Source organism: Leptosomus discolor, chromosome 21 (genome assembly GCF_034619465.1).
Source record: "Leptosomus discolor isolate bLepDis1 chromosome 21, bLepDis1.hap2, whole genome shotgun sequence".
Taxonomy (NCBI): Eukaryota; Metazoa; Chordata; class Aves; order Leptosomiformes; family Leptosomidae; genus Leptosomus; species Leptosomus discolor.
The window spans coordinates 2,624,475-2,642,738 of NC_141411.1; the positions used below are offsets into that span (position 1 = coordinate 2,624,475).

At 45.0% G+C, this 18,264-nt stretch overlaps 1 protein-coding gene across 1 annotated transcript; it reads left to right on the plus strand.

Annotated features, from left to right (window-relative positions):
• Positions 1-3,466: 3,466 nt before the first annotated feature.
• PM20D1 (peptidase M20 domain containing 1) lies at positions 3,467-14,316 on the plus strand. The gene is made up of 13 exons (XM_086476629.1): positions 3,467-3,674; positions 5,027-5,113; positions 5,711-5,943; positions 7,373-7,459; positions 8,179-8,312; positions 8,818-8,937; positions 9,720-9,795; positions 10,030-10,091; positions 10,334-10,412; positions 11,487-11,558; positions 12,394-12,562; positions 13,278-13,377; positions 14,187-14,316. The coding sequence occupies exons 1-13, from the start codon at positions 3,467-3,469 to the stop codon at positions 14,314-14,316; spliced, it is 1,557 nt and encodes a 518-aa protein (XP_086332755.1).
• The last annotated feature ends 3,948 nt before the right edge of the window (positions 14,317-18,264 follow it).

Genomic DNA, 18,264 nt, shown 5'->3' on the forward strand with positions numbered 1-18,264 from the left:
AATTTGGGCATCCCCCTTCTTTCTTTTCCCTCCTCCCTCTTTTCCTGATGAAGTGAAATACAAGCAAATATTAAGAGCCTTTCACGGCTTTGGTTCACAAGCAAAAGCAACTCTTGCGAGGTGCGGCGACGCAGCTCTGCAAGGTAATGTTGTTCTACAAAGTGCACTGACCTTCGGGGTGTCTGCACAGCGAGTGCAAACCCCTGAATTTCCCTGCGTGTCTGTGTAGCACCACCTCTGCCTTTCCTGGGGCCCCTCTTCATCACCCCCTGCACTGCTCTCTCTGTGACCGAGCCTCCCAGAAACCACTGCCTCAAACCAGTGCTGTATTTCTGATACCCCAAACACCTTCGTACTCCATCTCAGTAGGGTTACTTTCTGGATTACATTTTTTTTTTCTTACTAGTAGGACTAACTTGTAATCAGAAATAAGAATTCCTTGTTACTGCGTGTTACATGCACATGTTGTCCTGCCTGCCCAGAGGGTTGAGTACGTGTCCAAAAGACGCAGGGTCCAGCTCAAATCCCCTCTGAAGTTTTTTAGGGATTTTTCTACTGACTGAACGGCACTTCAGGTAAGGCTCTTGGACTGTGGATGGCTGAAAGCATTCATCCCAAGGGCGTTCTGACTCTTCCCATCTTCTTGTTGACTGGAGCACCCGAAAGATTTAGTCCAGAGCATGGATGAGTGCTGTGGGGAAAAGATGTTTTCCCCAAATCATTTTCATCGCAAGTAGAAAATTCAGGGACAGGGAAGGAAGCCCTTTCTGCACACTTTTCATGATGCCATTGATCCAGAGCAGTAAAACTGAAATTTCAGTGTGTTTTATGCCTGCAATTAGGGAACAGCTCAAGTGACACGCTGTGCTATGCAGGGCTTCTGGTGACAAGCTCTCAAATGGTCACTTGTGCAGCAAGAGAAAACTCTTGTGCAGTATGTGATATTTCCATAACAATTCTCTAAGTTTGATTATTTTCACTAAAATTCACCACAGACTGATGCTACCTGGACCATCTACCTCTCAGGCAAACAAGCCTGCCTCACTAACCCAGAGACAGACAGCTGAGATCTTGATCATTTCTAAAAATCTGACTCTTTCTATTTGAGTGATGCTAATAACAACTGCTACTTCAGTTGCCTTTTCTGATGCCTTCCCTTCTTACCCGGTGCTGATGTTGTGACAGTAACGACAAGACGACAATACAAAGCCTGAAAAATCTAAGCGTAAGCCAAGGGTTAAAGGGACCCTTCTTTCTTCAGTGCATTTCAACCTCAAACACGGCTTTCATGAAATTAAGGTTATAAAAAATTTAAGACAAAGACACATACTGGTACGTCTTCAATTGCAATGAAAACAATTTCTTCTATTTGAATTGCAAATCTCCCTACAAAGTATTTCCAGCACTGGGATAAGAGTCAACAAGAAAAACTGAACAGTAAGGGAAGTAAAACTGGACAGTCTGTTATCTTTCCACGACTGCAAGAAATAAAGTGACCTTAATAATGAAAGTAAATTATATTTTAGAAATTTGGTTTTATTTTATTACTCTTAAGATACTAAAAATATTACCAAGCTTTAATGTACAGTTTTGAAGTCCATGTACATCACTGAGCTGATTCACCGGCAAGTTGCTAGAAGGCTTTCTGGGGAGAGAAAGCAGGGCTTTCCGACAGCTCCCAGACATCTCATTCTTAAGGAAAATAGAGCTTCATGAACCATCATAGCCAGACAACCATTAAAGGAAACAACTTCAGGACCCTGCCAGTTTGCTTTTATGTAAGATCTCACTAAGAAGTCACCATTTCTCTACCTCAGTTTCTGATTATGTGGTGCAGGACAGAGTAATAAAACCAAAGGAGGTTAGTTTCCAAAAGGAAAAAACCCACTAACTAATGGTTATTACTTATTTTAACCTTAGACAGCAGTGATTTTTCCTGAACCATGTATAGCTTGTTCTGTAAGGTAAAACCGAGAGATTAATTCTCCTAAATTATCTTTTAGGGTGATTACTCATGGTCTTTTGTTACTGCCTGAGTGCTCCTTTTACTTGCTGGCTTGAAAAAAGCGACAAAGAAACTGGTGCAATGGAACAAGAAACTATCCTACAGTAGCTAATCAATATTTCTGTATCTCTGAAGTGGCATCACGTTAAATGAGGAAAATTCCCATTTCCAGTTCTTCATTCAGGTTTAATTACAGGAGGCTGATTTCAGTCCCAGGGCCTGACAGGCCAAACACAGGAAGCCTCAGAGCAACAGACCACGTATAAAAAATAGACTGTACTTCTTGAAGTCCCTACCAGCATAATGGATGGGATGTCAAGAGAGACGGCTTGAAAGCAGCAGCAGTGACGACACGCTCTGTGATTCTGATGACCCGGGAAGAAGGACACCTCATTTCTGTAGCCATGTAACAATTCTGGCAATAAATACAACATCAGTGAGCAAATGGCATTGCTGGAGACATAATGTGGCCAGTTCGAAGTCTTAATTTCCAAGTGCGCAGGCAAGAGGACTAAAGAAGCTCAAATTCACGCTGGGGTAGAAAAAATTTAATTCCAGTGTCCCTTTATTGCTCTTAAAGTAACAGTGACGTTGATGTGTAATGACTCTGAAGCGTTACTTGATAAATGCATGATGTATAACCAGCTCAGAAATGTTTGTAATTTATTTAATTTAATATTGGTTTCGTTCTTTTTTGATAATAAAGAATGTGTGAACAATCATCTGCTTCTTCTGCTGATTCGAGAGCAGGCTTTCCACGGCAGCTCCTACCCAGCCTCAAGCATCTGGAAACAGTTTACACCATGGGAAGATGGGATAAATCTTCAAAATCAGTACAAGACAGCTGTAAAGAAGGGAAGGACAATTTTTCCATCGTGCTCCCTGGTGAAACCAGGCAAGAAGTAACGCATTTTGGTAGATAGAAGCCCTGTCAGGAACGGGGCTGGCACACCACCGCACCTGCCTCGGGCCTGTCCCGCGGCCTGGTCCTGACTGACCGGCATCCTCCTGCCCAACTTGTGGCCCAACTGAACCTGGGGGTGGTTATTCACCGCAGGCACCCCTTTTACCCCCAAGCACCCCGGCATTTTGGGAGCCCCAGCACTGCCGGTCTCCCAGCAGACCCCAGGTGGGGCCCAAGCCAGGGTGAGGGGACCTTCCCTTTCTCGTGTGCTGCTGTGGGTACCAGACACCCTTCACCACGTCTCCTTAACGTCCCCTCGAGATCAGAAACACGCGATTTCACAGAGAGGAGAGAGAAAGAACCCCCGCGCCCTGCCCACCCGCCATTTCAACTGCGCCGCGGCGCAGAACTACAACTCCCAGGAGCCCTCGCGGAGGGGGCGGGCCCAAGCAGCCCATTGGCCATCCTCTCGGGCGGTGGCGTGACGATTGGTGCTCAGCCCCGCCCGTCCGCTCCTCAGCGGGGCGGACGACGGCGGCGGCTGAAGTCCGCCGGGGATGGCGGGCGGGAGCGGGCGGCGGCGCCGGGCGGCGGCGTGGGCCGCGGGCCTGGGGCTCTGCGCCGCGCTGGTGGCGCTGGTGGCCGCCGTGCTGCTCCGCGCCTACCTCCTGCGCGCCCCGGCGATCCCGCGGCTGTGGGCGCGGCGCGGCGGCACCGCCGCCTTCAGCGCCGGCGAGAGGCTGGAGCTCAAGGAGGCGCTGCGAGGTGAGGGGGCCCCGGCGGGCCTCCCCGGGGGCCTGCAGCCTGTGTGCCCCCCTCCGTCCTGGGGTCGGGGGTTGTTGCCGGCCCCCTGGTTCCCCAGCGTCGCGGTTGGGGCGTCCTGAGCTCGCCCTGGGGCCGTGGCGGCCCTCTCTGCAGGGAGAGAGGTTGGCATTGAGGGCCGGCCGTGGGGCACGGTGGTGGGGAACAGGGCAGCAGTGAAGAAGGACGCTTCGTCAGGTGCTTTCCCCTTGGAGGAAAGCGGTTGTTTATTCTCCTGAAGCCAACTTTCTTCCCGTGTTGATTTTCTTAAATGTTTCCCTCATACACGCAGAACGCTCCAGGCATCCTGTGATTGCATCTGTTTGTCTGCTGGATAAATCATTGTCGGGGGGTTTTCTTCTTTCCTTTTTGCTTGCACAGCCCTTCGCTGCAGGCAGCCTGGCCATAACAAGTCGGGGTGTGTTTGTACTCTCTGACACAGTTTTCTGCACAAGAGTTTGAGAATGTTTAGATCTCATGAGGGTTGGCAGTTTGCAGGAACCCACAGTCTGGCATGAAGCAATAGTCTATGTGGTTCGGGCTCTGTAAGTCTTGTATGTTGCCGGTTTGTAAGATTCACTGCCTAGCAAATTCTGTGTACGTATTTTTTTACTGGGAAAATGCAGGGATACAACAGATACTTGCTTTTGTGTTCCTGAGTAACACAACCTTTAAAAGAATCTCTAACCTCACTTGACAGATGCTCTTAGGAAAGGCAGCTGCGTTTGGGACTAAGTTATACCCATGTTTTCCATGACAGTGACTTGATGGAGAGCAGCCTTGTCTGACCCTGTTTAAGTGACAGAGCAGACTAGAAGGACCAACAAAAGACCTGTCTGTCTATATATCTTAATAGGTTGGAGCAGTATGAAAGAAGGTGTTAGGACAATCTTGCCATCACAACCTGGCTTACTGTTGAAAAAGAAGTTTGAACTGCCAGCTGAGCTGCCTGCTGCCAGAATAGTTTATAACCAGGAGGAATCGGGTCACCCTAGCAAAATGCAGCTGCTTCTGGACAATAGCATTTCTAACAATATCATTCAACACTTTAGGATGAAAAACAACGGAGGTGAAGTATCTAGAGAAATACTTTGGCTGAAACTGGGAGGAAATACCGGTGTGCTGCATGCACACAGCTCAGCTGAAGTACCTCAGTCTTTTTTTGGTAGTGGCAGCTCTCCGTATCCTGCAAAATAATCTTTAAAGCCTGGAAAGTGTTCAGGAACATAAATACTACTTTCACTTTTGAAATGCAAGTCAAGTATTGTTTGACTGATCTCAGTATTGAATTATTTCTGGTTTGTATTTTATTGAAGGTGCTATTAAAATCCCAACTGTTTCCGTATCTCCAGAGGACTTGAACACAACTGCCATGGCAGAATTTGGGAATTACATTCAGGAAGGTACTAAACTTTCATTCTTAGCAGTCTGCTGCTCAATTTTATTTTCATAAACAAATTGAAAAGAGTATATATATATATATATATATATATGTATAGAATATAGTGGAACAGATTATTATTTTGTTTTTCCTCAGGAAAGGACTGGCAAAACCAGCATATGTAAGTCACCTCTGCAACAGGGTACTTTGGTGTAGCAATGGCCAAAGCTGGAACAGGGAGGGTTCAAATGTCATTTTGCAATGGTGGTTTTTGGTCCTTGAGATGGTTAAATGACCTTGCCATTCAAAAAAAACAAACAAACAAAAAGACAGCTACCACGGCTTCAGCCTGCTTGTTTGGCAGTCCTGTTGCTGCTACCTGCAAAACAGCTGCAGCGCTGTTGAACAACAGTTCCTGGTTTTGCGTAGAAAAGTCTTAAATACGAAGTGAGATGGATTGGTAGAAGTGTGGCTGAAGCAGATTTGTTGTGGTCAGTCTTATTTACAGTGCTCCCCTTGAAGCTAAATAGATGACTGCTCTATGGAGTATATAATGATAAAATTGGACATTATTGTTAATTGGTCTTTTTTCACATGTTTTTAATTTCTTTCTTAACAGTCTTCCCAGCTGTATTTTCTTCAAAGTTCATTCAACATGAAATTGTTGGGAAATACAGCCATCTCTTTACTGTTCAGGGGTCTAACCCTGAAATGATGCCCTATATGCTGCTTGCACACATGGATGTTGTGCCAGCTCCCCCAGAGGGCTGGGATTTCCCTCCTTTCTCAGCTGCAGAGCACGAAGGTTTCATCTACGGACGAGGAACCCTGGATAACAAAAACTCTGCCGTAGTACGTTGGCTTGGTAATATCATTTCAGAGAGATACAAAGACTGAAAAAGGCAGATCGGAGGAATCTCTTGTCTTGAAAATTACTATATTGTCTCTCTTGCCCCTCTTTAAATGTAGGATATTAGTGATAAATTCCTAAGCCCTGCAGTTTCCTCCCAACTTTTCCTAGAGATGAAGTGGAGTGGCCTTTTATTACTGAAGAAAGCAGAGTTAAAGCTCTTAGAAGATATAGAAAAGCATATTCGCAGTATTTGGTTAAATGCCATATTTAAATTTTATGTCAAATGCTGTGTTTGAAATCAGGAGATAGACCTTTTGCTTTTTCCCAGGTGTCATATGAGCATTCAAAGCCAAACTTGGCCCTTTGAAAAGGCTTGAGTTTCAAAATAAACAATGTTTATTTAATATTGTAGTCAAATAACCTTGTTTCTTTTATCTAGTCTGTGGCCGAACAAAGAGCAGTTGTACTGACTCCATTTGGGAGGAATAAAGTACAAAAAAGATTGATCTGTGAAGGGTTCCTCATTTGGGAAAAGGTTGATGGAAAAATTAATAAGAAAAATAGTCCTTTGTGACTTGCAAAGATTACTTCTGCGACAGCCTTGTATTTAAATTTAAGCGGATGTTTCGCAAACCAGCGTCGCAGATACTGCGGCTGCTTATTGCGGCAGAGGCCGTCCTAGGAAGATTCTTCAGGTTGTTTAATCATCAATTGCAAAGCCTTGCAACTTGAAATTTTGTCTTGGTGCTTCCTTCTGCTGTGAACTGCACAAGTAACTCCACAAGTGGACAATAAAAATCAACAATTTCAGCGAACACGGCAAACATGGGTGCTGACAAGGTAGAGGCGATACAATTTCTTCTAATCTAAAGAATTGGCTCGCTTAAATTGAAAAAAAGAAATGGGTGAGATGGACTAACGTGGCAAATGGTAGATTTCATTTCTCATTCTTCAGATTGTTTCTCTTTCTGTCGTCTTGGCTCTTTTTTGTATAAAATACGCTGCTCATTAAAACAAATGGATTGGGTAGCTCAAGTCAGAGCCAAGCTGCGTGTAGGACAGGCAGTTTATAGGAACAGAGAATTCCTTGGGTCATTGTAACTTTGTCGTGCTTCCTGTGCAGTTTGTCACTGACTTCATCAGTAGGAAGAACAAGCCCACACTGTACTTGGTGTATATGCGCTGACACTGTGTAGCACACGAAGTCTTAAGCGTTATTGATCAGAAATAGTGCAGTGTGTTTTCCAGAGAATGTGAATATCAGCAGTAGGAGTTGTAGAAATAAAAGCTCGACTGTGAACAAGACAAAGTCTCCTTAAGGGCTGTGAATGCATCATATTTCTTTTATGTTACATTGCATTCTTTTACATTTATTCTCCTTATTAACACACCAGAACAGTACAATACAGTCAGGTTTTCTTTCTGCAGGGTATCCTGCAAGCTCTAGAATTTTTGCTGAGAAGAAATTACAGACCCCGCAGATCTTTCTATGTTGGTATTGGACATGATGAAGAGGTATTTGCTTTCATTTCATCGAAATAATGACTTGTTTGCATTGTTCATGTATGTAAAAAGGCTTAAATTTTAAACATTGTTTAGCTAGAAAGTCTTTCCTGTTTTTCTTGGTTGTGTGGGTAGATACTGGTCATAATTATATATTGATTGTTTGGCTTTAAGTGACACTGACAAAGGGTTTGGTGTGATGAGCAAAGAGAAGAAAGTGGTAGTTCAGATTCTTTTCTGCATGGAAGGTGCAGCAGGAGTCACATGTTGAGTATCTAGTACATGAAAAGCTCGCTTAAGATTTACGTGGCTGTTCCAAATGATGAGGAAGAGCTAACAAAAATATTCCGCTTTTGTTGTGGGTATGCCCACAAAGATGGCACAAAGAGACAGATAAGGTGGTTTTGTTACACATTTTCAAAATACAAAGACAAAGAGTTAACAGTTAAAATGAATGCCTCTCTGAAATGACTGCTCTGTGGAGCCTGCAGCTCTGAGATATCATGGTGTCCAAGAGCTCGGAGGGTTCAAAGCCACATCCAGTGACTCGTGAATGAGAGCATCCCTCCGTGTGTTCATCTGCGGACAGGCTGCTCTAGAGCTGCTCACTGGGGGATTTCTTGCACTGTTTGCGTTATAGCACTGGTCGCTGTCGACAGCGGGGTGTTTCCCAGTGCTCTTCCCAGTGGCCTGGCTTAATCTGATCGGTTCCTCTGACTGGACTCTCGCAGGTGTTGGGTCGGCAGGGAGCGATGAAGATTGCAGCTCTGTTGGAAGCCAGAGGAGTGAAACTCTCCTTCTTACTAGATGAGGGAAGCGCAATACTAGATGGCATCATTGCAGGAGTGAAGAAGCCAGTAGCTGTGTAAGACAGAGCGCAACTGACCCTGATGGAAGTGATCCATTTTCAATAACTAATTCGTGAGAAACGACCTTGCTAATGTCAATAAAATGTGTTTTCAAGGCATGTGGCAGTGTTGGTGTTGCTAAAGCTACAGCAGTGGCACAAAGTGCAAGCAGAGGACCTTCAGTGTTTGCTTGCTGCCCATCACAGCTGTGCTGACAAAAGCAGAACGTGCCACTTAGCCACTGCAAGCCTATTAATTTTATGCTGTCGTCGTGGTTTAAACCCAGCCGGCAGCTGAACACCATGCAGCCGCCCGCTCAGGACAGCTGTAGAGTCTCCTCACTGCAGAAGCAGCCGAGACATCAGTCCTCCAAATATCTAAAGACTTTGTTAAGGATTTGTTGTTGCTGCTTTTCTGGTGTTTTTGATAATACTAAAAATACACAGAGTAGCTCTTTCTACTTGTAGTCTGTGCACGTGTGTTTGGAGTTGCATTAACATGTATTTGTTTGCCATTGACCAGAATTGCTATCACAGAAAAGGGTTCAATAACGCTGAACTTCACTGTGGAAAAAGAGCCAGGACATTCATCCTTTCCTCCTGAGGAGACAAGTATTGGCATTCTTGCAGCAGCAATGTCCAGGTGAGAGTTTCCTGGTCATCTAACATTGAAGACAGTCAAGCAGACTCCTAAGGCACTGATACATGACTTTCTTTTTTAATATTTTTATTTAAAGTATTTTGCAGATTCCCTACATATATATTTGAAGCCGAAATTTGTAGCTCACTTTGAAGGACAGAAATGCAGTCCCCAGCAAAGGGACAGTTGCCAAGTGTCCAGAGTGTCTTTTCACCTCAACCATTCCTAGTGTTAGTTGATTCCTTAAAACCGAGACAATTGCTGCATCATCATCTCTGCCATAATTCACTCTGTAGGGTGGAGATTGCTTTGATTGGGTCGCGGGATTTCTCTGGTGTTTATTCTTGCACATGCCTGCTACTTCTAGCTGGTAATTATCCAAGCCAATATCATGGTGTAAAGTTAGAATGTGACTGGGTAAATCATCTTGTTACCTGTCTGTGTAGGTATCAAATTGGCTAATAAATACATGTTTTAGAAAAGCTTAATATATCCAGATATGGTGGAATTTGGTGGGATATTTCTCTAGGTTTCCATGTATTCCTTGTAAGAGTCAGGCTTTTGGATTTTCTTCTGCTGTTCTTGAAAGAAAGTCTCTGCATGTGACTGGGATGCTCAGAAATCTGTCGTCGAGCTGTGCTCGCAGATTTACTTACCAGGAGAGGAAAGTGTGATTGCCTCTCAGATAGTTGGATACATTTCAGAAGTTGAATTCCTATCAACCTTCTAGAGTAATAATAGTCAGAGACTTTTTAAATTTCAAATGTTGATTTGCTTTCTCACAGACTGGAGCAGAATCCCTTGCGCAATCTGTTTGGCCATGGGCCGGAGCTCATGACTATAGAGCACCTTGCATCAGAGGTGAGGAAAGAACTATGATTTCATTCTTAGGTTTTTCATATTAGTAAGTGAAGAGTAACCCAGCATGTGAATTTAGAGCATGGTTATGTAGTTGCTGGAAAGGAGAAGACTTCAGCTGGCCTTTCTTCCAGATAATTGTTTCTGTTGGAATTATTTCAGCCATAACCAAGTGACTACACTGTCTTCTTGAAAACTAGAACCTTTCTGATTTGTGGTTTTGTTTCTTCCACTTAGTTCAGGTTTCCTCTCAACATCATCATGAGCAACCTATGGCTGTTTTCACCTATTGTCAGCAGGTAAGAAAATACATCCTTGATGACCATTCCCAGCCTCTCACCCGTAAAAGATGGAGACCACTAGCCGTTTCCAGTCTTCCCAGGAAATCAGTTACACCATTTCATAGGTTAGACAATGTCAGGCATGCTGTACTGTTAATAACCACATTAATTGAATAGGCCATCGTTCAGCTTATTGCCTGTGTAATTGTGGTGCTTACGTTTTATCGATATTAAACTTCTCTGATTTTTTTTTTTCTAAGAGTTCTTGCCTGGAAACCTTCCACCAATGCCTTGATTCGAACTACCACAGCAGTCACGATGTTCAACGCAGGAATCAAGGTGGTTTCATTTTGATCTTTCTCCATGTAGTGCGATGACACAAGTAGGACACTTGGTTTCCCCTGTTTGTATCCCGTTACAAGGCCAGTACGGGCCCTGGTCTTAGACCCTGTGTGCTGTCACCACCAGTCTCATTTTTACTTTAGGTGTGGCTTGGATTTACCCACAGTTGAAAATTACTTCCTTCCAGAAGTATCTGATTTTTGCAAACCAGTGTTAAGATAGTTCCTGCTGTAGGATGCACAAGGAAGAGTGTTTTCTCTGTAATCCTGCAGACTGTCAATGACAGTATTTGAAACTGTCACAGTCGTGAACGCTGCCCGAGCCCAGATGGGGTCTGGTGTTTGTGAGCACAGGTCTGGTGTTTGCCTTCATTCGAGTAGGGTTAGTGTGCACCTTGGACTGAGAGATAACAGGTTCTCGCTGATAATCCAGATCCTGCCCTGATAAGGAGGTGTAGCTATCCAAAAATACTGTAGCCCTGGAAAATAAGGCTGTTTGGTGTGTCCCTGAAAAAATCGGTTACTGAAAAGCACCAGTGCAGAAGAAAACAAGATGCAGTGGCTGAACAGTGACACTGAGTGGCCAGGAGAGAAGTGACACCATGCTTTCTTGTTTTTTTCCTAAAGATTATACCTTTTTTGTTTAACAAAATTATCAGTCTTCATTCTGTAGAAAAGAAGAGTTACGTGTCTTCAGTAACACCATTTGTTAAGTGACTTACATGTCTCCTACTTGGGGAAAAGTAAAATGAGGTAAAAATATTGCTTAAAAAAACAATGTAAGCTTTCAGAATTTCTCGATATAAAGTTTCTGAAGGGCAAGGACTTATCTCAAGAGGAAAACTTCTACATAACAGCTAACTTCATTTTTGTAATATCTTTGTGTGTAGTTGTCTGCATTATAGATGAGATCTACAGAATTTTAACGGAGTTCAGGGAGATACCCCACTTAGCGGAAACAGTGAAGTGTTAGTCAGAGGCATGGAGTTGTTTGAGCAGTTTCTGAGTTTGCTGTTGGCACTTTAATCTGGTTTTGACTTCCTTTCAAGTGTTGGTCCTTCTTTTTTTCTAGATAAATGTCATCCCATCTTCTGCAAAAGCAACCGTGAACTTCCGGATCCACTCTGCAGAGAACGCCGCTGAGGTACTTGCCGCACCCCGAGATGTGGGGCCGTTCATCCCTTTCAGAGCAGAGGGGCCCTTGGCCATTTGTGGCAGATCTATAAGAATACTCTTTTCATCTCTCCCTATATTCGTACAAGCAGTAGAAGGGGAAGGTTTGGGAATTGCTCCTTTATGGAGACTGTCAGAAACATAGCTTGTCTCGTGTCCTCTCCTCGTTTGAGCTGGAGCGCAGAGAGCGTTGATGACTGTGGCCTCTGAATGCGGAGCAGAGCGAGAGGCAGGCCAAACTTGGCAGCGTGCCTCGCGCTTACATCGAGCAGATTCCAGAAGCCTTTTTGTGCCAAAGAGCACGAGGATCATTTGTGATTGTGGAATGGAAGTGCTAAGGTTTGTGACCTTTGAGAATGTGGGAATCTTGCACACTTCAGTAGGCAGGCCACGCCTGTCCAGCCAAGGACGGCTGGAAACGTTGTCAGTAAATAACATCTTCCCTTCCCAAGCCTTTGCTGAAAATTTACCTCTCTGTAAGCTTTTTTCTGGATTATTTACTTGGATGACCTAAGTACCAAGTAGCAGCAGGTTGACCACCTGCCTTTCAGGACTGAAGCAGTTCAGGAATACCTTGAGAGCGCGATGTGCACCTGGCTGCGCTGAGGTTACACACTCAAGTATCAGCCATGCACTGAGTGAGAGGGACTGCCACACAGCTTCAGTCCTAACTACGCCTCTGTATTTGCAGCCACAATTGGCAGTTCATGGACAAGGGTTTTCTGGAAAGTGGGTCATTTGGTGACATCTAGAAGGGATGCTCTCTCATTTCTTTTGCTTGTTTAATCTCTGTGTTTTACCTATAGGTGCTAGAGACAGTGAGAAACACTATTGCTGATGACAGGGTGAAGATCGATGTAGTAGAGGCCTTTGACCCACTCCCCATCAGTCCTTGGGATGACCAGACATTTGCAATCCATATTTTTCAAAGAACCATTCTGGATACTTTCCCAGATGTTGACAGTGTAGTCCCAGGTAACAGCAAGCACGTGATGATTATTGTTTCCTCTCCAGCTTCCGCCCTGCTTTTCTCTCCCCCATCCCCCCATGTTGACTTGTTTCCATTTTCTGTGTACTTCTCCACCCCAGCTGTTAACTACTGGAAACAGCTGTTTTTTCCTCTTTTTATTTCGTTCCCTCTTTATGCTTTAAAAGTTTTAATGTTGTTTTTTAGTGGTGGAAGTAAAAAAGCAAACAGGAAACTGACAGAAACAATGAGCCTTGAATTTAACTCTCTGCACATACAAAGGAATCTCTTCAGGGAAGAAAGGAATCGTGAGGGAGAGTAGGAGGTCTTCTTGCTTTAGCTCTTCTTTTATTGTTTTCATAGCTGGCAAAGCCATTCCTGCTTTTCTGTATTGTTCCTTAGGATCCCAGCCCCTTCCCTTTCTCGCAGCTCCTTCCTAGTCCTGTCCTGTTTGTTTGACTGCAGTTGGAAGCTTAAACTTTGTGGAGGCCGAGTATCATGGCTGTTCTTAGAATGACTGAATTACATATTCAGCTCCTCCTGATCGTGAAGGAGAAAATGTTCTTCCAGGACGTAGCAATAAACTGTTCCCAGTGATTTTGCTTTTGGTGTAGCTTGGGGTGATAGAGAACTGTTATCAGATGCCTTTCCTTTCTCCTGGGAAAAGTGTGGGTCATTAAATTGCTGCACTCATTCACAGTAACCCTGAGGTTTGTTTTCCAGGCACGTGTATTGGAAACACAGACAGCAGGCACTTCACTAACGTCACAAATGCCATTTATCGATTTAACCCCCTGCTCTTGAAATCAGATGATCTTCCCAGGTACTGTATTCTGTCCGAATGTGGGCAGCTGTTCGGGGTGGGGACTAGCGAAAGAGAAAATCGATCTGCGTTAGGCAGAAGAAGGAAACCCAGCCTTGTATACCTTGGCGTGGTGGTGGTGTTGCCTCACGTTCTGTTAGGCCACCCATTTCCTGCAAATTTGGGTGCTGCACAAATAGGGGATGGTAATTACCCTGGGAGAGGGTTAGCCCTTACTCTTCTTTACATCAAATGCAGACGAGACCTCATTGAGGTGTCCCGTTCGGTAGCACGGCAAGCTGTGAAGCTGACTGGATCCTTCATATAGTGCAGCAGTGGGAAAGGTGGTGTTCTGGTCACTGGCCTTGTTGAAGAGAGTTGTCCGTACGCTTGGACAGATGCCACTCTGAATTTATTTGCTCCTTGAAGCTGGAAGTTGGGTTTCCTGGAGTAAAGTGATAACAAAGAACATCATGCAAGGGATTATTTGTTTATTTAGCATGTACTAGTTGTGTCGTTTTGAGGTACAGATGATTCTTGTAGCTGTACAGGACGGTGACATAAATGGCCAAGAAACGGGCAGAGAGCTGGAATACTGTTTTTGCTTTCCCACATACACCATGGACTTAGTTGTTGTGCTTTGAGCCTTAGAATCAGGACATTTGGTTGGCCTGAGGAGCAGACGTGGCAGGTACAGCGCAGAATTTGGTGTGTGTTGCTGCATGTTTGTTGTGCTTTTTATGAAGGGAACAGGCCAGCGGGGTGCTGGGTGTATGCAGGTGGGTCACAAATGCGCGCTGGAGTGAAAAACATTCTTCTTTTTCTTCCAGGATCCATGGGTTGAATGAGAGAATCTCAGTTGAGAATTATGAGAAACAGGTTGAGTTCCTCTTTCAGCTGATTAAGAACTGTGACACTGCCAAGCTGCCGGAGCCTCATGCGAACTCCCACGAGCTGTGAGAAACACCCCTGAGAAGAGCAGCCGCTCAGGTGGACTCTGGGATGGCAGGGGTCAGGGCCATAACATGCAGTTGTGTGGTGTGTACCCAGCTACGCCTGGAATTTGGGTTTGTGCGTGCGGTTTACGTACAGACGGAAAAACTGCTGGTTGCTGCTTCAGGCAAATGTACGATTTGCTGGGAAGGGGTAAGAACCTGGACAAAACACAACAAATAACCTTGATTTCTGTCATGCAGCCGTTAATCTGATGGTATTAATTTTTTCAGCACTTTCTTTAAGCCTCTGAAATTGGTAGTCACTTAAAAATCTAAGCTGTAATCAGCAGTCACTCACATGTCAGTGAAAGAGTTGAACCTTCCGATGTGTGCTTTTAACAAACTCTTTTTATACAGTTAATTGATTTATCACAATTGATGTGTCTGTCAGAAGCTCCCGTGAAAGGTGTGTGACATGGTGTACGTTTCATGTAACTGGTAGAATTACACGGGGAGTTTGTGGCACTGCTGCTTGGTTTGGGCGTTTTCCCCGGGTGATGCTCTCAGCCAGCACCAACGGTGCTCTCGCCCAGTGTCAGTGTTAACTTGCTGCTGCTAAGTTCTCCCATGCGTGCACTGATTTCTGACTCTTAAAATGCTGAGCTCCAGATGTCCTAGCTACGCTGCTTGAAGTGATGTTGCTCTGATCTCAGAGGTGCTGAAAACTTTTCTTCCTGTCTTTTCAGTGACTCTATTCTTTTTTCCTCTCGCTCTTTGGTATGGCCCAGGGTATGCTGTGCAGCTGGGGGTCAGAATAAGGGATTGGAGCTTTAAGTAAGAAACCAAACCAGCGTTGGCTGCTCATAGATGTTCTCTTTGCACTGAATCAGTTTCTGTAGTGTATGTTTCTCTCTTGCCTCCCTGAGAACTTGACTGTGAAAGGTGGTGAAGCCCTTCGGTTTCTTCCAGTTCAGTGGGAGCAGAGTCTTTGTTTCTTCGCTGCCTGTGCAGGCAGTTTTCACTTCACTGCAGCGCTTCTGTTGACTCAGCTTTTTGGGAGCCCCGGTGTAGACAGGCCATTGATGTTGACTCTCTTTCATCCTGCACTCCTTGCACTAGCAGGCCTGTCTGTGTTAGCCAAACTACAGGGTTAAGCGTTCTTTTGGCCTTGGTAGTCTCTTTAGTTGAGGTTACCATCATTAATTAAACAAAGACAGAATTAAGAACCAGATGTTATCTGAAGTAAAGACTGGGTGAAAGCTGCTTTGTTGCACTGACATGCAGACTCTGTGCTGCAAGTACTAGTGCAGCTCCTCCTGTGTCACTGTTGCAGAGCTGTGCATGTCTCTCTTTCAGATCTTGAATTATACACTGGAATGGGTGGTTGTTCTGCTCTAAATTCATATTGTGAAATGTACTGGAATGTGCAGGAAATACCCTGAAACGTATCCTGAAAAACAGCGATGGAACTCTGATTCCTGTTCTTTCCGTTCACCATTCTTGTATTTATTTGCAGCCTGATCTTATCAGTATGGCCAATGGGCTAAAACTGTATCAATCTGCTAAATAATTGAAACCAGATCGGCATTTTCATCTAATAAAACAAGGAATGCAGATTCTTTTCTGATTATTATTTAGTCTTTGTATGTAACGGTGTAATTGCAGTGAAGTCATTTCCACACCTGATTCTACACTAGAGCAAGTCATAAAGTTTCCATCAAAACAAATCCACCTATTTTCCAGCTTGCTTTAATCTTTGCACCCTCCCTGGTGCTCCCCTTTCTGTACAGAACTAGCTAACTCTGTTTATGTGTTTCTGGGCAGTAAATAGCTTGCACCTTTTACGGTTTGTTGCATTTTGTCTGTGTGCCCTAACGTCATCAGTTTGTTTAGCCACATGTCTATGGCTCTTTTGTGAAGGTGTCATTCCTCTTGCAAACTCCTCTTGCAGACACAGCAAAAGTGATGTGCCAGGGTAACAGCACAGAATAAAATACATCCCCGGGAGGTGGAGGAAATTTTTTGGTTGGTTGGTTTGTTTTTTTTTTCCCTCTGGCAAGTCTCTATGAAGATGACTGAGTCCAAAGCCTTCACTTTGACTATGGCAGTATGGGGTCAATATTGTTGAATGTCTTTGTTAATGACCCCAGTGATGGGACAGTGCATCCTCAGCAAGTTTGCAGATGCTGGGAAAAGTGGGAGGAATGGTTGACTCGCCCGATAGTTGTGCTGCCATTCAGAGGGACCTCGACAAGCTGGAGAAATGGGAAAACCGGACTCCCGTGAAGTTCAGTAACAAGAAATGCAAAAGTCCTGCACCTGACGAGGAATAACCCCGTGCTGGGGACTGGCTGGGAAGCAGCTTTGCAGAGAAGGACACAGGGATGCGAGGGGACAGGTTGATCCTGAGCCAGTAACGTGCCCTGGAGGCCAAGAAGGCTGACGGCATCCTGGGAGTAAAGATTAGGTGATGTCCTGAGGTCCCTTCCAGTCTCAACCGTTCTGTGGTTCTGCAGGGCACATCTGAAGATGCGTTTTGCTGCTGAAGGACAAGCGAAGGGCGAACAGCGCGAGGGAGGCCGGGCTGCCTTCGGCAGGTGCCGCGCAAACGCGGGCCGTGAGGTTTCGCTACTGCAGCTCGTGGCAGAGCCTCATGAAGTGCTGCTCCTCAGCCAGGGCTGGAATCCTGCAGTGCCTTTCCGTGGAGTAGATGTTCAACAGAGCTTTGCTGCGACCTGAAGCCACTAAACTGAAGTGCTTTAAACAGACCATATCAGGATCCAACAGTGAAAAAGCACATTCTCCATCTCTGTCTCTTTTTTTTCCAGTCTCTTCTGATAATGGTCTGTGCTTTTTTCCGTGCAGCAGTTTTGTCTTTTGTATTCTTCAGTCTCCGTTTTTTATCATATTAGCTGCCATGTCGTGCTTATCTGGCCCAGTTCTGAAGGGTCGCTCAGTGGTTTGGTAGCTGCACACCTCTCCTGACAGAACAGTTTCCTTTCCACCCCGTGTTGCTGCTCCCATGAGATGTTTTCAGAGAATGTCTCTCATCTTGAGTGGTATTTGAAATCTTAGTGTCGCCGTGTAAGTAATGGTGTAAGGGTGATGCGCTGGCCTCTTCTGCTAAGGTTGTACACGACTTTGCATTGTGTGAGTAGTTACGTGTTAGTGCCAGGTACCTCATGAAAACACACAGTAATAGCTCTGTGAGCTATTTATTATTTTGTTTTTGTAATGACTCACTGTGCTTTTGAGCATGTACAGCAATTAACCTCTGATTCATCAGCGAAGGAAAAGCCTGATTTTCTGCTCTGAAGACCCATAACTTGGTGCCATACCTAATGGGGTTTGTATTAGTCTAATTCCAGTGCATTAACCTGTTCCTCTGTTATACCCATAGCAACTTCCTTTTCTCCCCAGCTTTGTAGCCAAGTCTGCAAAGCTGCTGTTCTCCTGACTACAGTTCCTCGCAGTAACATGGCTGTAGTTGTCCAGCAGCCCGCTAGCTAGCAGACCAGCTGATTTAGGGTCATGCAGGCCTACTACACGATGGAGAAAAGGTCACATTCCACACCTGCATTTTCTAAAGAAAGCTCTGTTGCTGGCCTCTATTTAAAAGGACTTGGTTTATTTTCAGCCCTGAGTGATCGTGGAGAGTTCAGGCACAGAGCTGGGGGACAATGCAGGAACAAGGTGTTTACAGAGTTGTTTCCTCCAGCCTTGCATTTGACACTTGCATTCTTGGCTCCTCTTTTGCCATGTTGTTTGGTATTTCATGGCGCTGGTGAAATCCCATTATCTCAAGCAGGTGCTGTGAAAGCTTCCCCACCCAGCTCGGCCCGTGCCACCGAGCCCTACTCTTACCAGCGTAGAGCAAGACATCCGCTGAGGAGCCTGGAGGCTGCTCAGTCACAGCCTGCAGTGTCCTTTGCCGTCACAGAGGAGCAGGCCTCACCTGCAGCTCAGCCTGTGG

Bases quoted from the DNA above. Each gene is read 5' to 3' on its own strand.
- PM20D1 (XM_086476629.1), top strand. From the start codon at position 3,467: ATGGCGGGCGGGAGCGGGCGGCGGCGCCGGGCGGCGGCGTGGGCCGCG. The intron at 8,938-9,719 runs GTGAGAGTTTCC...GCTTTCTCACAG, and splicing joins CTTGCAGCAGCAATGTCCAG to ACTGGAGCAGAATCCCTTGC. The intron at 10,413-11,486 runs GTGGTTTCATTT...CTTTTTTTCTAG, and splicing joins TGTTCAACGCAGGAATCAAG to ATAAATGTCATCCCATCTTC.